Source organism: Maniola jurtina, chromosome 16, assembly GCF_905333055.1.
Source record: "Maniola jurtina chromosome 16, ilManJurt1.1, whole genome shotgun sequence".
In the NCBI taxonomy this organism is placed as follows: domain Eukaryota; kingdom Metazoa; phylum Arthropoda; class Insecta; order Lepidoptera; family Nymphalidae; genus Maniola; species Maniola jurtina.
The window spans coordinates 9,508,493-9,535,386 of NC_060044.1; the positions used below are offsets into that span (position 1 = coordinate 9,508,493).

General features: G+C 35.9%; 1 protein-coding gene across 4 annotated transcripts in view; it reads left to right on the plus strand.

Moving 5' to 3' along the window:
• LOC123873176 (G-protein coupled receptor moody-like) overlaps positions 1-26,894 on the plus strand; it is a 68,033-nt gene that overhangs the window by 31,926 nt on the left and 9,213 nt on the right. For all 4 annotated transcript variants that reach the window (XR_006797623.1, XM_045917899.1, XM_045917898.1 and 1 more), the window contains 4 exons: positions 14,963-15,039; positions 19,825-19,965; positions 21,135-21,305; positions 25,068-25,195. Coding sequence is in view for 3 of the 4 variants with exons in the window: in XM_045917899.1 (XP_045773855.1) it covers positions 14,972-15,039; positions 19,825-19,965; positions 21,135-21,305; positions 25,068-25,195 (508 nt within the window). In the remaining variant the exon portion in view is untranslated. The remainder of the gene's footprint in view (positions 1-14,962; positions 15,040-19,824; positions 19,966-21,134; positions 21,306-25,067; positions 25,196-26,894) is intronic.

The following is a 26,894-nucleotide window of genomic DNA, read 5'->3' on the forward strand; positions in this document are numbered from 1 at the left end:
CATTCTTTCCTTTTGTGCCCAGTACTTGTTCGAACTGATGTTAATCCGTCTGTCTACTTCCTCTTCTGCACTTGTAACGCTGAATGAGACTTGTTTTTTAAGATACATTTAGGAGCATAGGTATTTGTAGTTCCAATACTTAATTGTATTTATTTGCCTGTTACTATAAATATGGCGGCTGATTGAATGAGGCCGATTGTTGTACCTCTGCGAAACTGTTCAAAAATAGTAAACTGAAGTAAGTAGGTACTACTTACAAAATTATGTCGCTTTTCATTGATAAATATGGATTTCGAAAATTTGACCACATTTCCAAATTTCGCGATAAGTATATAAAGTGGCTTCCGATTCCGAATCATTTCACTGGCATACAAAATTCAACTTTTTTGTTTTATTAGGTTTTGAAACTGTTTCTTACTAATTTGACGTCGCTTGAGATACAGGTACCCCCATATTTTGCACTATACTCACACTTTGTATGTTCACACTTTATTAAGATCACACAAGTAATTTCCAAAATTTATCGAGGTGAACATCAAGAAGAACATCTGCAAGTTATTCCAATCATTTTTGTACCATTTGGTGGCGAGTACGTATTAAAGAATGTCGTGCAAGTGTGTCTAACTTTGTAAAACAAGCATACTCGGGCTACTTTGAGAACCCATTAGCAGCTAACAGCAAGGCCTGGACTCCAAATTTTTATATGTGCGTTTATGAGCAAATAAGAATAGACCCTACTTTTACTAAAAAAAGTCTTATAATTTGGCGCGAACCATCTAAACACCATGATGATTATTATTTCTGCATTGTGAATATAACCAGAAGAAACAGCAAAAAAATTGTTCCAAGCGACTCTATTGTAACTTGCAGTCTACAATTAGAACGATTCTGACTTCTGGTGATAAATCTGTACCTCAGCCCCAACCCAGTACCTCCAATCTACTTCAAGAACTTTCAGAAGGTAGTGACGATGTAGTGACTTTTACATCTCAACTTAGACTATTCAATCAAAATGATTTAGACCACTTAATGAGAGATCTTAGATTGTCTAAAAAGCATCAGAATATGTGGCTTCTCGGCTCAAAGGAACAAATCTGATAACATGTGTTACGGTATATTGTTCTCACTACTCTCAAAACATTCAGCAGCTGATGTTGCACTTCCAGCGACTTGGGTGCAACATGGGCATTAAGTTTCATTTTCTCTGTAATCATTTAGACTGTTTTCCAGAAAATTTAGGTGACTTTCAACCTAAGATAACTATACCAAAGGGGATAATATCATATGAAAGGGCTCTATTATACATTCTAAAACAGGTTTTATTTATTATTATCATGTAAAATAGTGTTTGATTTATCGCGCAAAATGTAGAAAAAAATATACAATAAGTCAAAAACTGTGAAAATCTGTCAATTTTTTTTGAATTCCAAGCCGAAAATATATTTAAGAATTTATTTATTAATAGGAATCGAGAGTTTATGCACTAGATAGAGTTCGTTCATTCACTGAAATTCCCAGTTCATTTTCTGGCAATTTATCCTTTTCTTAAATAAAATAATTTATAATAATTAATACCACGCATTTTATTTGATTTTTTGATATTTAAATAATTTAAGAGTGTTTACCTACTGTGTACAGACACACAAAATATAAAAATTAGATATAGAACGATTCTCATATACCTTAATTTTAGGTCAATGTCAGGGTAGTCCTTATTCGTTCATGTACTGGATCTTTTACCCTCCTACGTCAAAATACTAAAAGTCCGCGTAAATTTCGCAGATTGAAATGTCTGCTTGATTAATTGTCAATAGAGGGTCATGACATGTCAAAATTGCTAGTTTGAAGGTGAAATCGTCTATGTCATTCGCATTGGCTTTCCTCTTAATCTATCAAAATATCCAAAGATATCTCTCGCTCGCTCAAATAACAAGATAAGAGCCAAATTCAAAAAGGTAATTTCCTTCTAGGAATCAAATTCGGAACTTGGAGTAATATCTTGATAAGCGATGTGATTATCTACATCTAAGCCGTAGATGTCATCTGAAGAGTTCAAGGTACTTTTGCAATAGGTAAACATATTAAAGCTTCGCCCTCAAAAAAACTGTTAAACAAAACGAAATTCAATACGTTTTGCAGTTTGTTTTGTCTGGCTCGGAAATTCAATCCAAGTCCATCGTCCTACATTAAATCTAGTCCCAGAGTAAGTTTTCCTACTGTTTTTTTTCAAAACAATAAGTAATGACCTTTCGTTAACATTGTTCACTCACAGTTCATTCTAAGTGAAGAAAATTCTCTAGTAATGAGTCATATTTGCTTTTGCATTTGAATCACTTTGACTCCAGTCGCAATAATATGTAGAAAACGTCACCTTTGAAGAATTTTACATTTGCAACTAGCAATTTCAATTTGCTTTGTTGCTAAATTAGACTACAGGCCCATGTTTAAAAATGGGTGGGTCATATTATGAACCACCAGGTGACGTATACAGGACGATATAAGAGCATAAAATAATAAGTTTCAGCACTATGCCGTCACTTGTAAGCTGTCCAACAGAGTGCTGGTGAGAATTCAAAAGTGCAGGTAGAGTGAGTACATTTTGGTCATATATTTTTGTACGGCATTTTTACCATCGATAGATCCATGAAAAATAATAAGAAAGCGCGCAGTGCCGTAAAAAAATGGTGCGCCACAAAGTCAGTAAATGTTTTGATTTTCTGACAATTTCCGGGGTAAATTTGGTCATTTAATTCTGTACGGCACTAGTTTCATACTGTTTCAATACAGCCTCTAATCCATTATTCCGCAACGCCGTACAAAAATCATGCGACAAGGGGAAAAAATTGAGGGTAGCAACCCCCTCTCTTTCCGTGGTCCGGGGGGTGATTTGACAAAGTACGGCTTTGGTTCCAAAACATTATCTAGCACTCAAAAGTACTATTAAAAATAATGCCGTAAAAAAATTAGTGTTCATTTGAATGTGTATCAATAATTATCTTAATTTCATGGTATACTTAATTTTTAAAGCTGTAAAATCATTTGACTCTGTACGGCAACTTTTTTTTTAACATGATAGTGTAAAATACTATTGTTATATAGTATTGCCGTTCAAAAGAAACTGTTCTAAAAAAAATTATAGATAAATACAAAAACTGAAATTTTTCAAATTATTGCAAAAGTTTAAATATTCATAGATTAATAAAATATAGCAATTTTCTACGCTTTTCCCTTGTTTTAAATAGTATTAAGATAAATAAATTAGGAAAAAATTATGCCGTACATTTTAATGCAGACCATATCTTTTAGGCTGATGAAAATGACGCTACCATTTTAAGGGTGTAGTACTTTATGGCCATCTGATACTGTAAGGCATTAACATATTTTTGAAGAGAACAATTGATAATATGATAAAATCACTATGCCGTCTAACTGAAGTGAACGGGTGTGTATATAATATCCACATCCCCTACAAACCTTTGGACCAACGAAAATGTACGGCATGTAAAAAAATATTATCTATGCATAAAACACTTTCAAAATAAATTAATTTTATGTTGTTTCAAATCACCCCCCGGACCACGGAAAGAGAGGGGGTTGCTACCCTCAATTTTTTCCCCTTGTCGCATGATTTTTGTACGGCGTTGCGGAATAATGGATTAGAGGCTGTATTGAAACAGTATGAAACTAGTGCCGTACAGAATTAAATGACCAAATTTACCCCGGAAATTGTCAGAAAATCAAAACATTTACTGACTTTGTGGCGCACCATTTTTTTACGGCACTGCGCGCTTTCTTATTATTTTTCATGGATCTATCGATGGTAAAAATGCCGTACAAAAATATATGACCAAAATGTACTCACTCTACCTGCACTTTTCAATTCTCACCAGCACTCTGTTGGACAGCTTACAAGTGACGGCATAGTGCTGAAACTTATTATTTTATGCTCTTATATCGTCCTGTATACGTCACCTGGTGGTTCATATGACCCACCCATTTTTAAACATGGGCCTGTAGTCTAAATGAGACATGTGATATTCCCATATGTGTAAGTTAAATAAATATTATAAAGATGTAGTTGCAAGCTTGACACATATTATACAATTCTTGGATAGACGAGATTTCATGCACTCTTTATTATCTTTTGTTGCTGTTTGGAAAATCATAGGAAAAACTAAACCCTTGCGATCTAGAATTATAGGTTGTTAGTAGTTTAGGCGTTGCGCAAACGGAACAACTTCAAATAATTGACGAAACTTTCAATGTTTTTAAAGTTTTCGTTAGAGATTGCGAGTTGCAGTAGTAAGTAGTTTAGATTGCAGCAATTTTGAATAAACTTTTGAAATTCAGATCATCGGTTATTGTGATTATGGTTTCGAAAAAGTAGAACTTGTTTTACTATTGCGTATAAACCATCATTGATGGCGACATCATCAACGATAAACTATTACTAATCATCGGCGCGGGACATGGTGAGAGGGTAGGTCACTCACATGTTATGGTAACCGGTTGTAGAAACCAGCAACTTGCAAAAAAATCCAGTTGCTAGTTGCGGCAATTTAGAATATTGGTTTTGCCACCGATTACAGCAACCGAAAACAGTTGGATCTCCGAAACTTGCAACTAGAGTTGCCTTGCTGCGCGGTTTCACGAAGTTATACGAAAATCGTAAAAAAAAAGCTAGTTGCGAGTTACCGGTTGCCGCAACAGGGAGCTCAAAGTTGCTAGTTGCTACGTCTGCGCAGCGCCGTAGTGTTGTACCTGTGGTACGCGACAGGTCGAGATGGCAAATGGGGTATGAGGCGGGGAACGCCGCACACCTGTGGCGGGTTAGCGTGGCGGCTGTACCGGTGTGCGGGCGTCCCCACCGCGGTTGCCATCTCAACCTGTCGTGCACTATATCTACTTAATAGTTTAGTAAGTAAGTAGGTAGTAGTTATTTTTAAATCTCAAATAGCGCTGACCACTCAATTTTTCATATATCTACCTATGTAGTTAAAAGTTTAAGAATAGGACTTCATATATTATCGTTGTAATAATTGTATGAAAGGGTAGTAAAAAATGTATTTAAGAGTAGTAAAAAGTGTATTAAAGAACAGACTTCAATCTTAGGAGTCCAATGACAAAAATTAACATTCCGTTTTTATGTTGGAAGTTAAACTAAACCGCTGTTAAGTTAAATAAACTGGAAAATAATATCATAAGCTGCTAAGAGTAAGGGTGCGCGTACACGGGCAATTAAATGACCACATGAAGTAATTTATCGCAATGTTGCTCCATATAGCGCCACATAGTATTGAGGGACATGGAGTACCATGGATCAGTTTTTTTTTTATTTAAAGAATATTAGCCATGTTAAATGACTAATATTCCCCTTTCCTCTCCAACTAAGCGTCAGGCTTGTGCTAGGAGTAGGTACGACAATAGTGCAACGGGCGGGGTTTGAACCGTCGACCTTTCGGTTTTCAGTCTACTCCTTTACCGGTTGAGCTATTGAGGCTCTATCAGTATAGAACAACTAGTAGTCCCTGGCAATGGACGAGGTTTTACTGACAGCGGCTTGTAGTGCTTTTATTAACATGATTTGAAACGGAAAAAGGACGACGTAATACAGATTACGTCCTTTGGGTGCGAACATTGCTACTAAAAATTTTTGTCGGTGACATTGAACAATATGCAATATATGGAGCAATTAGAACCAATCTTGCCGAAACTATTGCCCCATTTTATTGAAATTGAACACTAATTTTTTTACGGCATTATTTTTAATAGTACTTTTGAGTGCTAGATAATGTTTTGGAACCAAAGCCGTACTTTGTCAAATCACCCCCCGGACCACGGAAAGAGAGGGGGTTGCTACCCTCAATTTTTTCCCCTTGTCGCATGATTTTTGTACGGCGTTGCGGAATAATGGATTAGAGGCTGTATTGAAACAGTATGAAACTAGTGCCGTACAGAATTAAATGACCAAATTTACCCCGGAAATTGTCAGAAAATCAAAACATTTACTGACTTTGTGGCGCACCATTTTTTTACGGCACTGCGCGCTTTCTTATTATTTTTCATGGATCTATCGATGGTAAAAATGCCGTACAAAAATATATGACCAAAATGTACTCACTCTACCTGCACTTTTCAATTCTCACCAGCACTCTGTTGGACAGCTTACAAGTGACGGCATAGTGCTGAAACTTATTATTTTATGCTCTTATATCGTCCTGTATACGTCACCTGGTGGTTCATATGACCCACCCATTTTTAAACATGGGCCTGTAGTCTAAATGAGACATGTGATATTCCCATATGTGTAAGTTAAATAAATATTATAAAGATGTAGTTGCAAGCTTGACACATATTATACAATTCTTGGATAGACGAGATTTCATGCACTCTTTATTATCTTTTGTTGCTGTTTGGAAAATCATAGGAAAAACTAAACCCTTGCGATCTAGAATTATAGGTTGTTAGTAGTTTAGGCGTTGCGCAAACGGAACAACTTCAAATAATTGACGAAACTTTCAATGTTTTTAAAGTTTTCGTTAGAGATTGCGAGTTGCAGTAGTAAGTAGTTTAGATTGCAGCAATTTTGAATAAACTTTTGAAATTCAGATCATCGGTTATTGTGATTATGGTTTCGAAAAAGTAGAACTTGTTTTACTATTGCGTATAAACCATCATTGATGGCGACATCATCAACGATAAACTATTACTAATCATCGGCGCGGGACATGGTGAGAGGGTAGGTCACTCACATGTTATGGTAACCGGTTGTAGAAACCAGCAACTTGCAAAAAAATCCAGTTGCTAGTTGCGGCAATTTAGAATATTGGTTTTGCCACCGATTACAGCAACCGAAAACAGTTGGATCTCCGAAACTTGCAACTAGAGTTGCCTTGCTGCGCGGTTTCACGAAGTTATACGAAAATCGTAAAAAAAAAGCTAGTTGCGAGTTACCGGTTGCCGCAACAGGGAGCTCAAAGTTGCTAGTTGCTACGTCTGCGCAGCGCCGTAGTGTTGTACCTGTGGTACGCGACAGGTCGAGATGGCAAATGGGGTATGAGGCGGGGAACGCCGCACACCTGTGGCGGGTTAGCGTGGCGGCTGTACCGGTGTGCGGGCGTCCCCACCGCGGTTGCCATCTCAACCTGTCGTGCACTATATCTACTTAATAGTTTAGTAAGTAAGTAGGTAGTAGTTATTTTTAAATCTCAAATAGCGCTGACCACTCAATTTTTCATATATCTACCTATGTAGTTAAAAGTTTAAGAATAGGACTTCATATATTATCGTTGTAATAATTGTATGAAAGGGTAGTAAAAAATGTATTTAAGAGTAGTAAAAAGTGTATTAAAGAACAGACTTCAATCTTAGGAGTCCAATGACAAAAATTAACATTCCGTTTTTATGTTGGAAGTTAAACTAAACCGCTGTTAAGTTAAATAAACTGGAAAATAATATCATAAGCTGCTAAGAGTAAGGGTGCGCGTACACGGGCAATTAAATGACCACATGAAGTAATTTATCGCAATGTTGCTCCATATAGCGCCACATAGTATTGAGGGACATGGAGTACCATGGATCAGTTTTTTTTTTATTTAAAGAATATTAGCCATGTTAAATGACTAATATTCCCCTTTCCTCTCCAACTAAGCGTCAGGCTTGTGCTAGGAGTAGGTACGACAATAGTGCAACGGGCGGGGTTTGAACCGTCGACCTTTCGGTTTTCAGTCTACTCCTTTACCGGTTGAGCTATTGAGGCTCTATCAGTATAGAACAACTAGTAGTCCCTGGCAATGGACGAGGTTTTACTGACAGCGGCTTGTAGTGCTTTTATTAACATGATTTGAAACGGAAAAAGGACGACGTAATACAGATTACGTCCTTTGGGTGCGAACATTGCTACTAAAAATTTTTGTCGGTGACATTGAACAATATGCAATATATGGAGCAATTAGAACCAATCTTGCCGAAACTATTGCCCCATTTTATTGAAATTGCTGCAGATAGCTTCACTGATTGCTCCAGATGAATCCATACGTGTTGCCGAGCAACTATTGCTTAAAAATAGCTCATGTTACCATGTACCTTTAGAATATTACTCCTAGTAAGTACCTACGCAATGTTTCGAAAGTATTTCTCGCAACTTCCAGCAATTCCCTACAAAGCATTGTGCTAAGTGTTCTAATTGCTTTAAAGTACACTTGCGGATGTTTTAGCTTACGAATACTCTACTTTTTGTCTGAGCCAGAGTGGCTAGTGCATTTTTAAAAGCTTTTTATTAGGTTGACTTGTTCGTATTGCATTTCCATGAAACTGGGAACAGATTTTTCGGCTAGTTCCAGTTTTTGATTTTCAGAGCCGAAGCTTTGTGCTGTTTGGCTGATAATAAAATAGATAAATATTATTGTACCAACATTTGACCCAAGTACTCCTATTTTTCTTTAATTTTACGTCACTATAGCCTAATCATTGCGGTAGAATGATAGCTACATTGTCACAATGCTCGCTCACTATTGGCTGCAAAATATTGTTGCAATAAAAATGCCATAAAGTCAACCAATCACAGCGATTGTGATTGTAATAATGATTGATGCAGTTTTCCTGCAATCGAGCATAAGGATCAAGCCGAGAGATGAGTACCTACTAACAGTTAGATTTACGCCAACACAAATTTCTGGTTTGTTCATTTGAAATCAAACTCAAATAACCCTTAGGGGGGGCTCTTTCAAAATCAATGCAAATAACACTCTAAGTTTGATATTGCTGTTAAGAGCTGGTCTAGTAATAATTCGCTTATAGGTACCTACTCAGAGCCAGTCGATTGGATTTCGAAGTAGAAATTGCAAATGGGTGAACCATTTTCAGCCAACCTTTAGCTAGGCTTTCAACTGGCTTTCAGTTCTATTTCGATATCGAACGCAGTGCATAACTAGGTACTACCTGCTCTCCTTATATTGAAACAAGCTTATGCCAGCGACGTTGTTCGTATTATCCATACTAATACTAATATACTTATATACTAATAATATTATAAATGCGAAAGTGTGTCTGTCTGTCTCTCTGTCTGTCTGTCTGCTACCTTTGCACGGCCCAACAGTTTAACCAATTCTGACGAAATTTGGTTCGGGTTAGGTTACATCCCGGGGACGGAGGCTACTTATTATCCAGGAAAATCAAAGAGTTCCCACTAGCTTGTGTCTCTGTTATTGACATAAGCAACTTTTTATCCCGGAAAATCAAACTGTTCCCACGGGATCTTTAAAAACCTAAATCCACGCGGATGAAGTCGCGGGTATCCTCTAGTATATCATATATAAATTATTGAATTACTTAGTATGGATTAGATTTGAGAGATTTATCTAGAAATAGACGTGGCAAAGTTACAACTCTCAACATGCTTTTAGCGTATTGCTAACTGATTTTCGTTTAATTCTTACTAAGCCGATATTCAGCAATTATCTTGCAACATAGTACAAACTGCCTAGGTATACATGAAGAGCGTATATCATTATCATGATGTCATGGATATATTGATAAATACATCTCACACGCCCGTCCATTATATAATAATCTGTTGAATGAGTTTCAATTCGAATGGCTCAGCGTATTATGTTAGTGGCCATTGACATGCATTGTGTGGGTTGCACGATTCAGTAGAGCCGAGGAGTGCCACATGAATACGAGTGTAAATGTTAATGTACGGAGTTCGGACGAAGTCATTATGAAACCATTTGTTATGTTTAGTTGTTGATTTTGTTCGAAATTGCAAGGACAACAGGAAAATTTGTCAGGATAATTTTATTAATAATGGCAACGCAAGTAATAATGGCCGAAATTCAAAACCGCGACGCCACGTTCTATCGTCAAAAACTGCGAGCTAACTCGATCCTTTACAAGACCTTGCAACATCGCAAGCCACGGTTCATTCGGGCAGCAAGACGCTTGGCGTCATGTAATCGCAGTTTTCAATTTAGGCCTTTGTTCTTCTTTCTTCCTGGGTCTCTTTTCTGCACTTACGTAGCCGTCCGTCGTGAGAGCCCTGTACTGCGGGTCCCTGCTGGATCACTTCAGCCAGCTGAGCTCATTCCAAAATCCTAGCAGGCGACGCAGGTCAGCGAGTCTTCGGAGACTGTTGTTAGGGAGCTAATGTAGGTTTCTCGTTAGGCAGATACACCGCTGCATTTGAGCGGTACGTATTCCTGTGAATCGTCACTCTCTTCTCAAAAAGCTTGAATTTATATGGGAATACAAAAAGAAAAAGCTATTAGATAAAGAAAGTGAACAAAAAGGAAAAAAAAAATCAAAATATGCCTCCTCTATGCAGACTCCGTTAATAGATACTGTCTTAGTTGACTTCTAGAATTTGCGGAATCACATGAGAATGAATCTAAAGTACAAACTGTTTCTGGAGATGAAAGTACCTACATGCCCAAAGGTTTTGTATAAATTAGGTACCTAACTACTGTATTTAATCTGTTAAAATCGAACCGTTGAACGAATATCTATTGTACATTTGTTACATAGTATATACTTATTAGGCACCTTCCTATTACCTACTAATAGCGTGTTTATACATAGCTCTCTCTAAAACATTTTATTGACTGCACGATTGACTAGAGGGAAGCATGATACTACTGGAAATAATAAAACCTAAGACACGAAAACTAGCCATTCTTGCCTAGGTATATTAATTATTGTTTGACAGGCAACATGCAAGAATCATAAACAAATATGTAGGCAGCTACTTGAGTATAGTTATAATATAATACTTACTTTCGCCTACACGCGCAAATAGGTACCTGATTATTTGCCACGAATTTTCTTTTTTTCTTTCAACTTTGCTATAAACGTAACGAATATTCAAAAGCTCCTTTATATTTTGAGATAGATCAACTAGGTAGGTAGGTAGGTACAAAGTAAAGACGCAATGTCTGACTGCAATGACTAATTAGTTAGATTGAGCCATTACCTACCTACTAATTGTTGAATGCCTTAGAGACTACGTTAAACCGTTGATCTCAAACTGCTAAATATGTCTAAAATTAGAACGTCTACACCTCGGCATACTAGTTTGGTTTTAATACTAATAGTTCATTCTGATATTGATTTAAAATAGGACTTTGATAGACTAAATCTACCAAGGTTCTATTAGATCGTTTGCATGAATGCGCGTACCTGAATGACTAGCCGAATTCAGCCCGATACGTATAATATATCTACTAGTATTTAGTCAAAAGACAAGAACTGGCTGAGGTCATGACCCTTTCACATTAATGACCCGAATTCAGTAATGTACTGGGCTCCCTGATCTTTCCGACTAAGATAATAAATAGTATAATCAATCAGCCTGTTTGCGTGACCGACATAGGCCTTCCCGAGAACGCGCCACAACACACGGTTATCCGCTTTCCTCATCCACCAACTTCTCATTACCTTCGGGTTGTCAGTCCAGCGGTCAGGTCATCCAACATTGCGCTTGCTGTTAAACAGTCTCCACTCCAGAAGCAGCCATGATTCTGTGACAGACATGGCGTGCCCACCTACCAGTTCAACTTGCTAAGCTTGTTAAGCTTACGGTTACTTTGGTTCTACTAGGGAATTCCTTGTTGCGGATTTTTCCCCTCAGAATAATGCCCGCTTCATAGCACACTGAGCGACTTTGAACTTATGGACAGTCAACTATCAGTGTCCACGTTTCAGTGCCATACGTTATCAAAGGTAGGACACGCATTAATGATTTTCATCTTTAATATGGAAGAACAGCTAAGTTTGGTCAGCATAAATAATAATAATAATATAATAATATATAATAAAATAATATAGTAATAAAATAATATAATAAAATAATATATAATAAAATAATATAATATATATAATAATAATAATAATAATAAAAGCTTTATTTGATTCCTTACATTAATTATTTCTTAACTCTATAAAACTATTATAACTATGTTTAAAAAGTATTATTTTTTTCTTACATTTATTTTTCTAAACCTAGTTAATCCTATGATATTTACATTTATTTCTATTAATAAACATGCTTGCTCTTTATTTTTACATGTAAGGACCGCCTGTAGCGGTGTAAGCCTCCTCCATTTCTTTCCATGTGCATCTATCTCTAGCTAAAGTACTCCGCATAAATAATACTACAGTGCTCCTACAGCATAAATAATAATAGTAGTGCTTAATTCCTCAAAAGAAATTACTCTATATCCAAACAGAAATTGCTTCGTCATTTATTATTTTCCTACTTGCCATTTCCACACAGACACTTACATTTGCATCATTCAACTCGTTAATTCATCGTACTAATCCTTAATTCCTTATTCATAGATATGCAAATTGCGTGTATCGCATCCATTTGTCACGCTTGGTGTAATTTTCGCCGTCAGTATTGTATTGACATAAAACGATTGATGTGGAAACGTAATGTTAACAACTTGAATACAAGGATTATTGTAAGTTACAAATGAGTCTAATCATTACACGTTACACCCAAAGGTACCTTTTGTCACCTCCCTCGTTGAAATGATGGATACATTTCGATCATTTTTTACTCATTTATGTTTTACTCGTTATTTGATTTGACTTGTTTCTAATCCGATTGCTCTTTTAACGCGTCATTTAACTCATTACCCAAAATTAAATCCGAAACAAACGTTAACTGATTTAGAATTCAAAATACTAGATAGGTAGGTATATTTTTGTATTTCACATTTTGTACACGAAAATCAAAGAATTTCCACGGTTTTTTTTTAAATAGATATCCACGTTTTTATCTCGGAAAACCAGAGAGTTCCCATCCACGCGGGTGAAGACGCGAGCATCATATTTTGATCTAATATAACGCTTGCTTTATAAGGAAAATGGCGGAAGGCGTTTAAACATATAAATTGGCACCTTCCTGCATGGTTACCTACGTACCTAGTTAGGTATCACGGAACGCCTCACAAGTGGGTATCAGCTATTGTTGTCCAAATTAGGCTAGATTGCTACAGCTGTGTCTTTAATCAATAACTAGACTTTGCTCGCGACTTCTTCTACGGGATATAATTTATCATCATGATTAACCCGCTGCCGGCTCACTACTGAGCACGGGTCTCTTCTCAGAGTGAGAAGGGTTTAGGCCATAGTCTGCCACGCTGGCCCAATGCGGATTGGCAGACTTCACACACCTTTGAGTACATGGAGAACTCTCAGGCATGCAGGTTTCCTCACGAATGTTTTCCTTCATCGTTAAAGCAAGTGATAATTTATAGCTAGGTATAGATAATTTATAGTGATAAGTAATTATAGGATAGTTAGGTAAATAATTTGTACCTAACCTATAACTTTGGAATAATGTAGTAATCTACCAGTGAAACAATTGGATTATTAGTTTCCCCATTATATATCCAAACTTGCCATGTGGTTAAGTTTGTAAAAATCACGTTTATTATATTTTTAAATTAAGTATACTTTCAATAAAGAAAATAGGTACCTAACGGAAATTTTCAAATAAGCTACCTACCTCACTCTTTGTTGTATTAAAACAATCAAGGAAAACATTGAACTTTCCTTATTTAAGGTCAAACCACGCTTTGACAAAGGTTTCATAATTATTAAGATTTCCATTCATTATAAGCGTTTTATAAGCGTTTTCGGTATTTTTAGGGTTCTGTACCTAAAAAGGAAACCTTACGGGATCACTTCGTTGTCTGTCTGTCTGTCCATCTGTCGGTTTATCAAGAAAACCTATAGGATACTTCTTCCTACTTAGTGTATATTTGTATTTTAGTTCATAATAATAGCAAAAGTTTCCACGGACTTCCTAAATAGATTCAATTGAAACTTTATATGATGTACCTACTTGCCTAATTTAACATCTATCTTAAAACTACATCTGCTGGTTACATCATCCTGGGGTTACGGGGACAATTTATTGTAACCTCCACAATTAGGATTGACTCAAAGTGCACTTATATTAAGAGGGCTCTCTCCGTCACTCGTTTCATACAATCGTAGTTCCAATTTCATTTGAATATTAAGCAACCAAAGTCCATGAAATTTTGCAGACATATTCTAGAAACTAATATCTATGTCTGTGGTTTTCCAGATTTCCGTTAAAATATTCGGTTTCAAAGTTACGCGGTCTTAAAAATTTTCATACAAATCTTTGAGCCCCTGTAATTTTAAAACTACATATTTTTAGAAAAATCTAAAACACCATAGACACAGATATTAGTTTCTAGAATATGTCTGCAAAATTTCATGGACTTTGGTTGCTTAATATTCAAATGAAATTGGAACTACGATTGTATGAAACGAGTAGAAACGAGTGACGGAGAGAGCCCTGTTAAGAGTTATATTAAGTGGACTCCGTTCATGCTTCATACTAATATCTATGCGACATCTACCTACCTACTCTAACTTTTATTAGACTTAATAAAATAGTAGGACCTAAAGCAATCTTTGTTTTCCTTTTGTTAATTATGGCTCCGTGATGTGATCTGCTCGCTAGAACACAACACTGAACGCGCGTGTACCGTGTGATGATGATGACGATGGAGTCCATTTATTCCCTCGTAGGATGCAGCAGTTGTTTCCATGACTATATTTGAACGCATTCCTTGACATGGTTCTACGAGAGTCCCACTCTTGTACCGTGTATCACACTTCACACTAATATTATAAAGGCGAAAGTTTGTGTGTATGTCTGTGTGTATGTTTGTTACTTCTTCACGCAAAAACTACTCGACAGATTTGGCTGAAATTTGGAATGGAAATAGATAATACCCTGAATTAGCACATAGACTACTTTTATTCCGGAAGATCAAAGAGTTCCTACGGGATTTCAAAAAACCTAAATCCACGCGGACGAAGTCGCGGGCATCAGCTAGTGATTTATAAATTACTGTATGAAGCTAATCACACTTACCTATTACTGACTGTTTATAAATCTTTCTTTCTATTGTTACAGATATTCATAATGGCGGACTCGGATATTTTCAATTTTACAGAAGACAACGGAAACGTACAACAAAGTGAACTGTCCAAGTAAGTACTACTCGATCACTTCGATCAATCTAATATAACTACTCGTAAATATATAAAAGGAATAGCTGACTGACTGACTGACAGACTGATAATATCAAGGCACAGGTACTGGACGGATCGGGCTAGAAATATTATGGCATGCAAATAGCTAATATGGTATAGACATCCGTTAAGAAAGGATTTTTGAAAGTTAAACCCCTAAGGGCGTAAAATAGGGGTTTGAAATTTGTGTAGTCCAGGCGTGGGCACAAATGATCGATCCTGCGAACATTCTCATTTATCTTTTTGATTGAAAATTGCATGATTCATGAAGCACCATCCAAGTCAATGTTCGACGTTATTCAACGTCGATGATTTTAAATTGCTTGTTTACTTAATTAATTTGCACTTAAACGCGTCCAGTTGTACTGACATTAAAAGGGAGAGGCAAATTATAGGCACATTTTTGAACCTTAACGAGGTTAACACAAGGGTTGTGAATATCTTGGCAAATCCTTATCTCTTATTTAATTCTGGATCAATTAACTTTGCAATAGAACTCAGTTCTATTCGAATAGATTGCAACTCAGTTTGTTTACCTAATATGATTTACCTACCTAAATAATAATTTTAGAGAGGAAACCGTTTATGTTATTACAATAATAAAATTTTGCTATTAACCCATCGCCGGTCCACTACCGAACACGGGTCTCCTTTCAGAATGAGAATGGTTTTGTCATAGTCAGTCTACCACGCCGCGCTGGCCTTCAGAGATTAGCATACTTCATACAACTTTGAGAACGTTATGGAAAATTCTCAGGCATGCAAAATTTCCTGATGTTTTCTTTGTTTCGATGTTTTCTTTTACCGTTAAAACAAATGGTACTTAATTACTTAAGTATTAGTTTCTTAAAACGCACATAACTCCTAAAAGTTAGAGGTGCGTGCCCCGAATTGAACCCCTGATGCAAAAGGATGCCGAGTCGACACACCTACTCGTAGTCGTATATTTATTGATGTTATGTACTTGACGAAAAAATCTTTAATATATGTAGAAAAGGTTCAGGTATAACAGGTATCTACCGATTGGATATAAGACAACAATGCCTATAAGCAAAGTCTAGACCTTTTAGACATTAATAAAAAAATTACAAGTACCTACCCACTTGTGACCTAACCACTATTCTCACACATCCCCTCTATCTCAAAATGCCACTCATACTTTAACAAAATGGGTCTCAAAAGTATTACTAAAATTCAATATACCTTCATACCCCTTCAGTTTAATTATTCTCAATGATCCTGACACTTCAAAACTGTAATAGCTGTAGTCTGAGAGCAAAACGTTGAACTATTTTTACAACTAATCACACGGAACTGAATTACTTATAAAGTATACTTATATTATTTGTAAAGGTATACACGGCAAAATGTTGCTTTATGATATTGTAAATCGAATCTTTGAAAAGAGCAACCACAGAGTTTCTTGCTGGCATTCCTTACCAGTGTGGTACATGCATTTGACGAATCAAAAGTACGCACCTACCTACTTGTAAAGTTAATTTAAATAAAAAACAATTATTTTTCAATTTCTACAATTTTACCATCGAGCTAGTGCAAACTAGACTTCAATAGCCTGACAGACAGAACATATTTTGTCCTAAATTCAAATTCAAAATGTTTTTATCCAATTAGACTTTTACAAGTACTTTTGAATCGTCAAGAGCATCTATTACTGGTTCGGAATGCCTTTCCTAGCCTTTATGAATCAGTAAGAAACTCCGCGGTTGCTCTTTTCAAAGATTTGATATACAATATTATGCCATGTATAACAGTGGGTAATTGAAGTCCCGCGCATTGCTGGAGCGAGCTGCAGATCAAACTAAAAAAACAACTTTTAATTTTTATAATACAGAACGATTTCGACTTATTACCAACAAAATTAAAAATATCATGTTTCATTCTAATGTTTCGCTCTTTTCAAAACTTTGAATACAACGCGACGCGACGCGACGTAGCGAAACCGGTATTTCATTAAAACCTAAGTAGATAATAACAATGTCAAAACGCTTACGACAAATTGCCCACTAGCCCTTGGACCACAATAAAAGTTGGGTACAAAAGGCATCCGGCCACAGTCATTGTAAAAGTCTAGATGTCCCAAATTAATTTCGGCGGAAAGTGTAATTTTACAAAATAATTATTTAAAACTAGATGATGCCCGCAACTCCGTTCGCGTGGATTTAGATTTTTAAAGATCCCGTGGGAACTGTTTGATTTATCGGGATAAAATGCCTACGTCAATTACAGGGACGGACGCAAGCTACCTCGGTGCCAAATTTCGTCAGAATCGATTAAACTTTTGGGCCGTGAAAAGGTAGCAGACAGACAGACAGACACAAAGACAGACAGACAGACACACTTTCGCATTTATAATATTAAGTATGGATTATCTAATAATAATAATCATTTAAATCATTTAAATGATCATTTAGTACAATATTATTAAGTAGTGACCGAGTTTCACTCTGTAATCTGTAATCATCTTTCGGGGATAATTTTTAACCGACTTCTTTAATATATCTTATGGATAGCTATCTAGATAAAGTCCGAGAGTGCTACATCATTCTCCAAACACTAAGTTTCATCCAAATCAAAGGTCCAATGATAATAAAAGTTGTTTCCGTGCAACCATTTAGGCATAAAATTGCTTTATCATAAGCTCATAACATATGATATGAATTATAATAAATCATTATAATTTTATCTGCCCATTACTAAACTAAGTGCCCATTGAAACATTACTTATTAAGACGTTATCATTATCATAATTCATAACACACAAAAAAATTAAACGGACACAGTACGTAATGTTTTCTATACATTCATTAACGGTTGTCATTAATTTTAACCGACTTCCAAAAGGGAGGTCGTTCTCAATCCGTCCCGTTTTTTTTGTATGTTTATATGAGTACACCGATTTTTTCGAGGTTTCTGGACCGATTTGCAATTTTTTTTAATTAATAGCAGAAGTTTCCGTGGTGGTCCCATAAAAATTACTGGATTCAACTCCTTAATCCTGCTGAAGCAGGGTTACTGCCCGCCTAAGTTGTCAAGATTCAGGAAGGATTCATGGTGGATTAATATTATAGGTACCAAGCATAGACTACATCATTGTACTTCGGATCCCAACTCCTCAACCCTGATGCTGCCAGGTACTGATCTCCTAAGCCCTGGGGATTCGGGAATTCCTGATGTTGAATTAATATTCCTGATTAAAGCTTGAAAAAAACTGACCTCCAAAACTACTACAAAGTAAAAAAATAAAATCTGTAATATCATAATTTTTTGATAGGCTCGACTTAAAAATCGACTCGACTTCAATTTAAAAAATATAGCTAACAAAGTAGGTAGGTTCTATTATATAATATTCTGTGGTTATGTGATTATAGTTGAAATAGGATTTAAAATATTAGTAAAAGATTTCTCAAGTCCCAAAGCTTTCTTAAAATGTTTTGTTAAAAAAAATTAAAATTTATGAAAACAAATACCTACGTACGTATTTCTAAAGCCTTTAATTCTTCTTTATTCAAATCTAGAAAATATTGAATTACTCGTAGCTACCTTTCTTATATTCCTGAATGTACCAGATGCCTATAAATATCCCTCAGTATAAAAAGGTTTCCTGTTTTGCGCTTTCATTTATAAATTCTCTTTTGTGACCACAAAAACAAACTGAGAGCTATAGAAATTAAAGAATGGAAGAAAAAGTCGTTTGATGGTCAGAAATATAAAACGGTATGCTAAAAACAAACACAATTTTAATATAACATAATAAGTACCTAGTACTTAATTTAAACTTTCTTGCTTTCTTTATTTCTTTCGCTTTTTTAACTTTTCACTCAATTTAATATTGCAGATTTCAAAGTTACGTTGCTATTTCAAAGAAAAAAAAAAGGAAAAGAGTCGGACTCGCTTACGGAGGGTTCTATTATAGTATCGGAAAAAATATTTTTTGTAACCTTCAGGCCCAAAACGTTGAGTTCCTAAAATGTTGAATTTGCAAAATATTGAATTTCGAAGTTGCAAAATGTTGAATCTCAAAATGTTGGATCCGCAAAATGTTGAATTTCAATTCCCAAAATGTTGAATTCCAAAATGTTGAATTTCAATTCCCAAAATGTTGAATTCGCAAAATGTTGAATTTCATTTCCCAAAATGTTGAATTCGCAAAATGTTGAATTTCAATTCCCAAAATGTTGAATTCGCAAAACGTTGAATTTCAATTCCCAAAATTCAACATTTTGCAAATTTAACATTTTAGGAATTCAACATTTTGGGCCTGAAGGTTATAAACTTTTCTCGTGAAATATTTTTAAATTATTTATTATGAAATCCGTATTGAATCGCACTGAGAAAAAGTAACAATTTTGTAATGAAAATTTATATCTATTATTATGTTATGTAATCCATTTCTGCGTATGTAATATGGTTTAAGTCTACATTTCACTAAGATGCCTGCAACTTTGTTCGCTTGGATTTACCCGCGTAGGTACTCTTTTAAAGTCAAAAAGCATCCTTTTCCTATCTCCTTGGTGAACAGCGCCTCTATGAGGCTTCTAAGGAACACGCCCTGGAAGCTGGAAGGTTCCTCGTTGATCTTTATAGTGATCAATTACTGGCTGGACACTGCGTATTGTTGCCGATATGACTGAGCGAGGCAATGTAGCTGCTATCGGGTGCCTATGACACCTCACGACTTTTTTCCAGTTACTTACTACATAGTTATTTCTATGTTATTTACAGGTTCTCTCCTACCCTGCTGACGTTTGCGGCGATCGTGACGGGCGTCATCATGGTTGTAGGGCTGTTCGGTAATTTGCTCACGGTGGTTGCCCTTCTCAAGTGCCCCAAAGTACGGAACGTGGCTGCTGCATTTATTATAAGGTAAGCGTAACTTACGAGGAAGGAAATATCCTTCTTTTAAGGCCAAAGCATACGATACCTTTATCACTAGCGATCAAATTATTTTGAGGAGTCGCAAAGTTAGTAGAGATACTTAATTGCGGACACGATATACGAGTATTTCATGCAATTAAATATGATGACTTCTTACTTTAACTTAGACTGTGCTTTATATTTAACAAACTTATACGCGCGACTTCGTCCGCCGTCATAAACAAATTTCAACCCCTATTTTACCCCCTATAGGAGTCGAATTTTCAAAAATCCTTTCTAAGCGCGTATCTAAATTACGTCATAAAAACTTTGTATGAGCTATGGGTTGATAACCAGTTAGTTAGTCACCTTTTCCCTTCATATAACTATTTGTGAAAATAATAACTTCTTCTAAAATAATATTTCTTATGAACGGATATAAAATAAAATGTTATGTGATAGATAAGTAAGATGTTCCTTGTTCTAGTTCTTACGGCGATTCTTTGAGAGAAGTTATTATTTATTTATTGTCTTTGAACTCTTTGTAAGGAGCTTATGAAAGTATAATACGGAAATGAGTTCAACTCCCTACTGTTTGATGGTAAATTATTTCTATTTCTTGTGTAAAATAACCATTTTACAAGATACGAATATAAAAAATGTTAAATTAAAATGTCAGGGTTTCCTTCATGGATCAAGAGACTCTTTGCTAGTTTTTAGGGTTCCGTATATCCATAGAAAAAGGAATCCTTATAGGATGCCTTCGTAGTCTGTCTGTCAGTCGTGTCTAACCCTGTTAACCCGTCAAAGGAATCAAAACTTATAGAGTAGGTAGGTACTTCCTATATTTATTATTGACCTAATATTTTAGTTTGGTCCTATGAAGCAATGGTGCTAAGCAATATGAATTTTTCTAAATTCTTATCATAAATCTAACTTCCTATCCGTCTGTCTATCTGTCTGTCTATAAGGGTTCGCATAAGGGTTCAGACTTCACGCACCTTTAAGAAAATTATGGAGAATCCTTAGGCTCTCCTTCGCCGTTATAAGTGGTGCGTGCCAGCGAATCCTCGATCCCCGAGGAGGCCGGCTTGGCTACGCTCCGCACTGCTATCACTTACCATATAAGTTGCAAAAATATTCTACGGTCTATATTATTATCGTGTTTTCTGTTTCAGTTTATGCATAGCAGACTTTCTATTCTGTGCGGTGGTGCTCCCATTCGCCATATCAGGGTTCTGGACCCGCACGTGGTCCCACGGCGGGGCTCTCTGCAAGATGGTGCCGTTCCTTCGCTACGGCAACGTCGGGGTCTCCCTACTGAGCATTGCCCTCATTACTTTGAATAGGTAAGACAGTTAAACATTTTTTTTTTCTTTTTGTACCAGAAAGTTATAACAATAAAAAGAAAAAGAAAAAAAAGTGGACAGGGAAGCACTTTCCTCTATAAGAGATCTCTACCAGTGACCCTTGGCTGTGCGAGAGGTAAATCTTTTTCTAGAGGCAGTGGTTTCAGCTGTACGTCGATATTATGTCTGTTAGTCAGAAATAAGTATTTAACTATGTAGATATCTAAAGAAAAGCTAAAATAATATGGCATATTATTAAAATTAACAGCACGCAAGTCCTTTGTGTGACTGGTATATCAATTGCATATTATTATTCACTAGTAATGGAAGAAGTATATCAGTAGGTACTTAGAGGTCAAGGTATAACGGTTCATCATTGTCTTTCATGGTCATGCTCCAGAGATTACGCTACCTAGAGGCCTAACACATTTCATACATAGCTGCATGCGACTTTTATTTGTATTGCCTGGAACGTTGAGTTATATACCATACATCGATGTATACATAGAGATGTACATAGGGATGCAGTCCTCAAACACCCCATGTCTCAAAAAAGCGCCCTTATCTAATTACAGAAAGTCGTGATGCAATTACTGATCTTTATAAAAATATTTTTTTCCGTCTTATACCTTTGTATAATACCATAAATTACATTTGCGTCATATGATTAAGATATGATACAAAGTAAAAGCAAGTAGGTATAGCACCAATTTACTGAATGACAAAGAGGATGATAAATTATTGTTCCTCTTGTTCACGGGATAATAGCCGTCTAAAAATGACACCTTTCTGGCCTAGCATAGGTACTCTTCTAGGGTTAATAAAGAACATAGTTAAGTTATTAAGTTATCTCTGCTCTTACCCATTCTTGATTATGCCGATAGCAGCTATACGGATTTGAACGAGGAGTTACTAAACAAGCTGGAACGGTTGCAAAATCTTTGCATTCGATTTGTCTTTGGCTTGAGAAAATTTGACCATGTCAGCGAATACCGTTCTCGTCTCAAGTGGTTGCCAATTAGACGGCGACGAAATTTCCACGTCCTCATTCTACTCTCTTCTATTCTCTATGAGCCTCACACTCCTCCCTACCTTAAAGATCGCTTCACTTTCCTCGGTGCTGCTGATCGCCACATGAAGTTGCGCTCTTGCTCGGATAACAAGCTCCAAACCCCAAGAAATTACACAAAATTCTACGGGAGGTCCTTTACGGTATATGCAGTACAACTGTGGAATGACCTCCCCAAGAATATTCGAAGTTCGAAATCCCTGCCCATTTTTAAAAATCGTTTGAAAGAATTCTACTTATCTATGCCATAATAGTTTAAATATTGTTTTTATTTATTATATTATTTTTTATATTATATGTATCCCTTTTATATTATAATATGCAAGTAACTATATTGTCATATATAGCATATACATATATATTTATATTATATATATATATATAATTACTTTTTTTATGTTTATTAGTATATATATAAATCTTTTTAAAAAAAATCCTTGCGACTTGGTACTATCCAACCTCCTTCCTAGAACTTCTCCTTTCAGCAAAGGTTGCCTGGTAGAGATTGCTCCAAGCAATAAGGCCGCCTTTGCACACAATTGTTTTTTTTTGTTTTCTTCTTACTGTGTTGTTATCCTTATATGTGTTTTTGTGTGCAATAAAGAGTTTCTATCTATCTATCTATCTAAATTAATCTGTTGAAAATATAATAAGTCAAACAAAATAACTTTATTTTAAGAGCGCTGTTAAATTCGTTCTACAAAAGTATTTGTCTTTCTAGTTTCTATCTCTTAACTCTTTACAGCTAAAGAGCAGAACTCATCTTGATGTGCACAGTTTGGACTTCTTTCTGTAGACGCTATTGATTGTCTACAGAAAAAAGTGAGAAAAAAAGTGGAAAAAAGTGATGAAAGAAAAGCTACGAACGATTCAGACTCGTTCATCTAGTTTCCAAAACATTTGGTGGATAGAAACGTGAAAGAACCGATGGATCGCCATTATTTTGTTAGACAGTGAATGAGAATATTGAATAGCTATGCACGAATGATCTTTCGTAAATATTTCGAATATTTTTCGTTACAAAAATGACAAACAAGAAGTAAGTACTACCTCATACCTACGAAGATTGTTCAACAAATTAGTCTGCGGTTGAAATAGATGCCTTCGATATTGGAATCGAAATATTTCAACTGAAACGTCTTTGCATATTTCAACGCCAACGAGTAATCCAATTCCAGGTAACTTTATAGTCACGTCATAGATTGGTTTTTAAAAATAGCCTTTGTGAGAAAGACAACAGGATAGAAAATTGTTCAAAAAATCGCTCCAATTTGTGCCAGTGCATGTGAAAAATTACCCAAAGTCAATTTATACAAGGCACAGGTGTTGAGAAAATGATTTTATATTTGAGATGAAATCGTGTATGAAATATGTTTGGGTTTGTTTATATGCCTTTTTATTTGCGGTTTCCATTTTTTAGTACAAAGAGATATTTAATTTTCACTTCTTTAAGTGTTAAATAATTGTGTTATTGGTGAATGGCCGAATGCCTATTTTTTAACCCTTGTCCTGTGACCTTTAAAATTGTAATTATTAAAAAAAATTGCAGTCGTTGGGCACTGCCGACAGAAGTGAAAACTATGAAATAACAGTGGGTTTTTTTTGGATTTTCTAATTATTATAGTAAATCAAAAATTTAAATTTCATAAATTTTAAATTAATTTATATTTATCGGCACCTGAAAACTACATGCCTGAGAGTTTTCCATGATCATTCATCTCAAAGATGTGTAAAGTCTGCCAATCTGTACTTGGCCAGCGTGGTGGACTATGACCAAACCCTTCACATTCTGCGAAGAGATCCATTCTTAGTAGTGAGCCGAGTATGGGTTGATGATGATGAAAGTGACATAGACAGTGCACGTAGACAAAACCATCATAGATAGGTACCTCGAACTGCTGAAAGAAGTAGGTAATTTATTATGCAGTTAAGAGCTAGGTTTAACTACTCGTACTTAACCCTGTATAAAATAGACATTTAGGCCTCAAGAGAAGACATAAATACTAACTAGATTAAAGTGTTCAACTATCAAAGCTTAAAATAGTTCTGAGCGAAATCTCAGGTTTATTTAGTTTGAAAGTTCTCGAATTGTATAATCTCAGCTCAGCTGAGACTTGGACAAGTAGATTATATCATTCTTGTATTTGAGATTTGAGACTGTGATTAATCCCCAATATCTCCAATATTATGATAGGCTATTTAGGTACTTTACAACTAACTTATTACTAAATAGGTAGGTATACCTAATCCCTGTTTATGTAAGCAAGAGTGTGATGGACCTAAAACAATTCATATTTTTTGAGCACATGGTACTCGTAATTGCCAAAATATTAATATGGGGCATAGAAACGTAAAGTTTATTTTTCACATAACTCATAAGTCACATAGCATCATTTTGTATTCTTATAACCATATTCAATTCCCTAAAAGCTAAAAGCTAATTAACCGACTTCAAAGAAAGGAGGAGGATCTCAATTCGTCGGAATCTTTTTTTTTAGAGTACGTTTCTAAATTCGTTTATGCTTCTGCTTTTTCTTCTTGGTGATTGGCGGTTGTGCAGGGCTCTCCCAAAACCTGTATCAAGTTAACCGTTGCCGATCTATTGTGATCGCCGCCATTTTACACTTCCCGTACAATACTGATTGCCGTCAGGAAAATCAGCAGGTACTTATGTTTATATCTTTACATTTCAGGTACATAATGATAGCCCACCACAGCTGGTACGCGAGGGTGTACCGTAAACACAACATAGCGCTTATGATTGTCTTCTCGTGGATGTTCTCGTACGGGATGCAGATACCGACCCTCATTGGAGTTTGGGGTAAGTACCTTTTTAGGGTTCCGTAAATTGTAATAGCCTAGCGGTTAGGACGTCCGCATCCTAATCGGAGGTCGGGGTTCGATCCCGGGCAAGCACTTCTCGGAACTTTTCGGAGTTATGTGCGTTTGAAGTGATTAATTAATATCACTGGCTTTAACAGTGAAGGAAAATACCCATGTAATACCTATTTCAGATGGGAAAAAGTATGAATGTTGGCTACCTCCCTTGGGCTACACCGCGCCCATTACGGCGTAATGGTCTCAAGTTTTTGCGAAAACTTGGCATTTCTTTTTGATATTCATCTACTCCGCCATCTATGCATATAATAAAGAAAGACAAGTGTAAATTAAAAATTTATAACACCCCCGACGATCCAAAGTATTTGAGTTTTCCAAAACATCATTTTCAAATAAATAATTATGTATTTAGGCAACGTCCATCTTGACAGCTTGACATTTGTCTATTGACATAATATTAATATGAACCTAACGGTTATCTAACCTTCTTTTCTACAAGAAAACTAGAAAAGAGCTGATAACTCTTAAACGGCTGAACCAATTTTTTTAGATTATAGCTAAGAACACTCTCGATCAAGCCACCTTTCATACAAAAAAAACTAAATTAAAATCGGTTCATTCGTTTAGGCGCTACGATGCCACAGACAGATACACAGATACACGGACACACAGATACACAGACACACAGATACACAGATACACACGTCAAACTTATAACACCCCTCTTTTTGGGTCGGGGGTTAAAAAACGATTAAAGTGCCACACATCTTAAGTTAGTGGTTGGTTATGCCGGCGCGCTTCTTTTACTTGAGCATTAAAGCCAACATGCCTCAAGCAGTATAAATTATTTTTAAACATGGACGCACTCAAAAATGAAAAGGCAAATAACAGGTACAAACGCATGTACCTACTAACTTAAAATAAAAAACTAAATAAAAATTGTGTGTAAACAAAAAATTTAAATAAAATAATATGTAAATATGATAATGTGTGTAGATAAAACGCAAAAGCATCGTGAAAAAAGCCTTGCATACCTTGAAAATAAGCTTACCTATTAAAAATCAATGAACAATCTCTTATCCAAGACCATAAAAATGATAAAAAGAAACATTAAATTTAAAGACGAAATAATAAAGATAAGCTCCGTTTAAGTACCTATACAGTTAGTTTTATCAAACATAAACCGTTTTGCATTACAAAGGTTTATCCCTTGTAGCTTGGGGGGTATTATTAAGACCACAGCAACAAATGAGTTGGTACCTAGATGCGTTTAAATAGTCTAATCTTTATTTGCATTCATAGCTACACGTCTGTTTGTTTCACACCATTGCAGCGAGGCGAGGAGTTGATTGGATGTGCGAGAATTGTAATCTCGAAAGAGGTTTCACTCCGGTGAGACGAGGTGTGGATGAGACGGGCGTGAATTTCACCGAAAGATGTACTTACATCGCCATGTCGCGCTGTGCCCCGTAACTTATGTCCGTCCCCGATGCAAGCTAGGTATCTCTACCAAACGGCAAAATTGGTTTAATGGACGGGCCGTAAAAAGTAACAGACAGGCAGGAAGACACACTTTCGAATTTATAAAATTAATATGGATAGTGTGGACTAATGAACACATTTACAGCTCTTTTGCTACTTTACGCTTAACTTAAAAGGGACTTGGGGCTGGACAGGTCTGG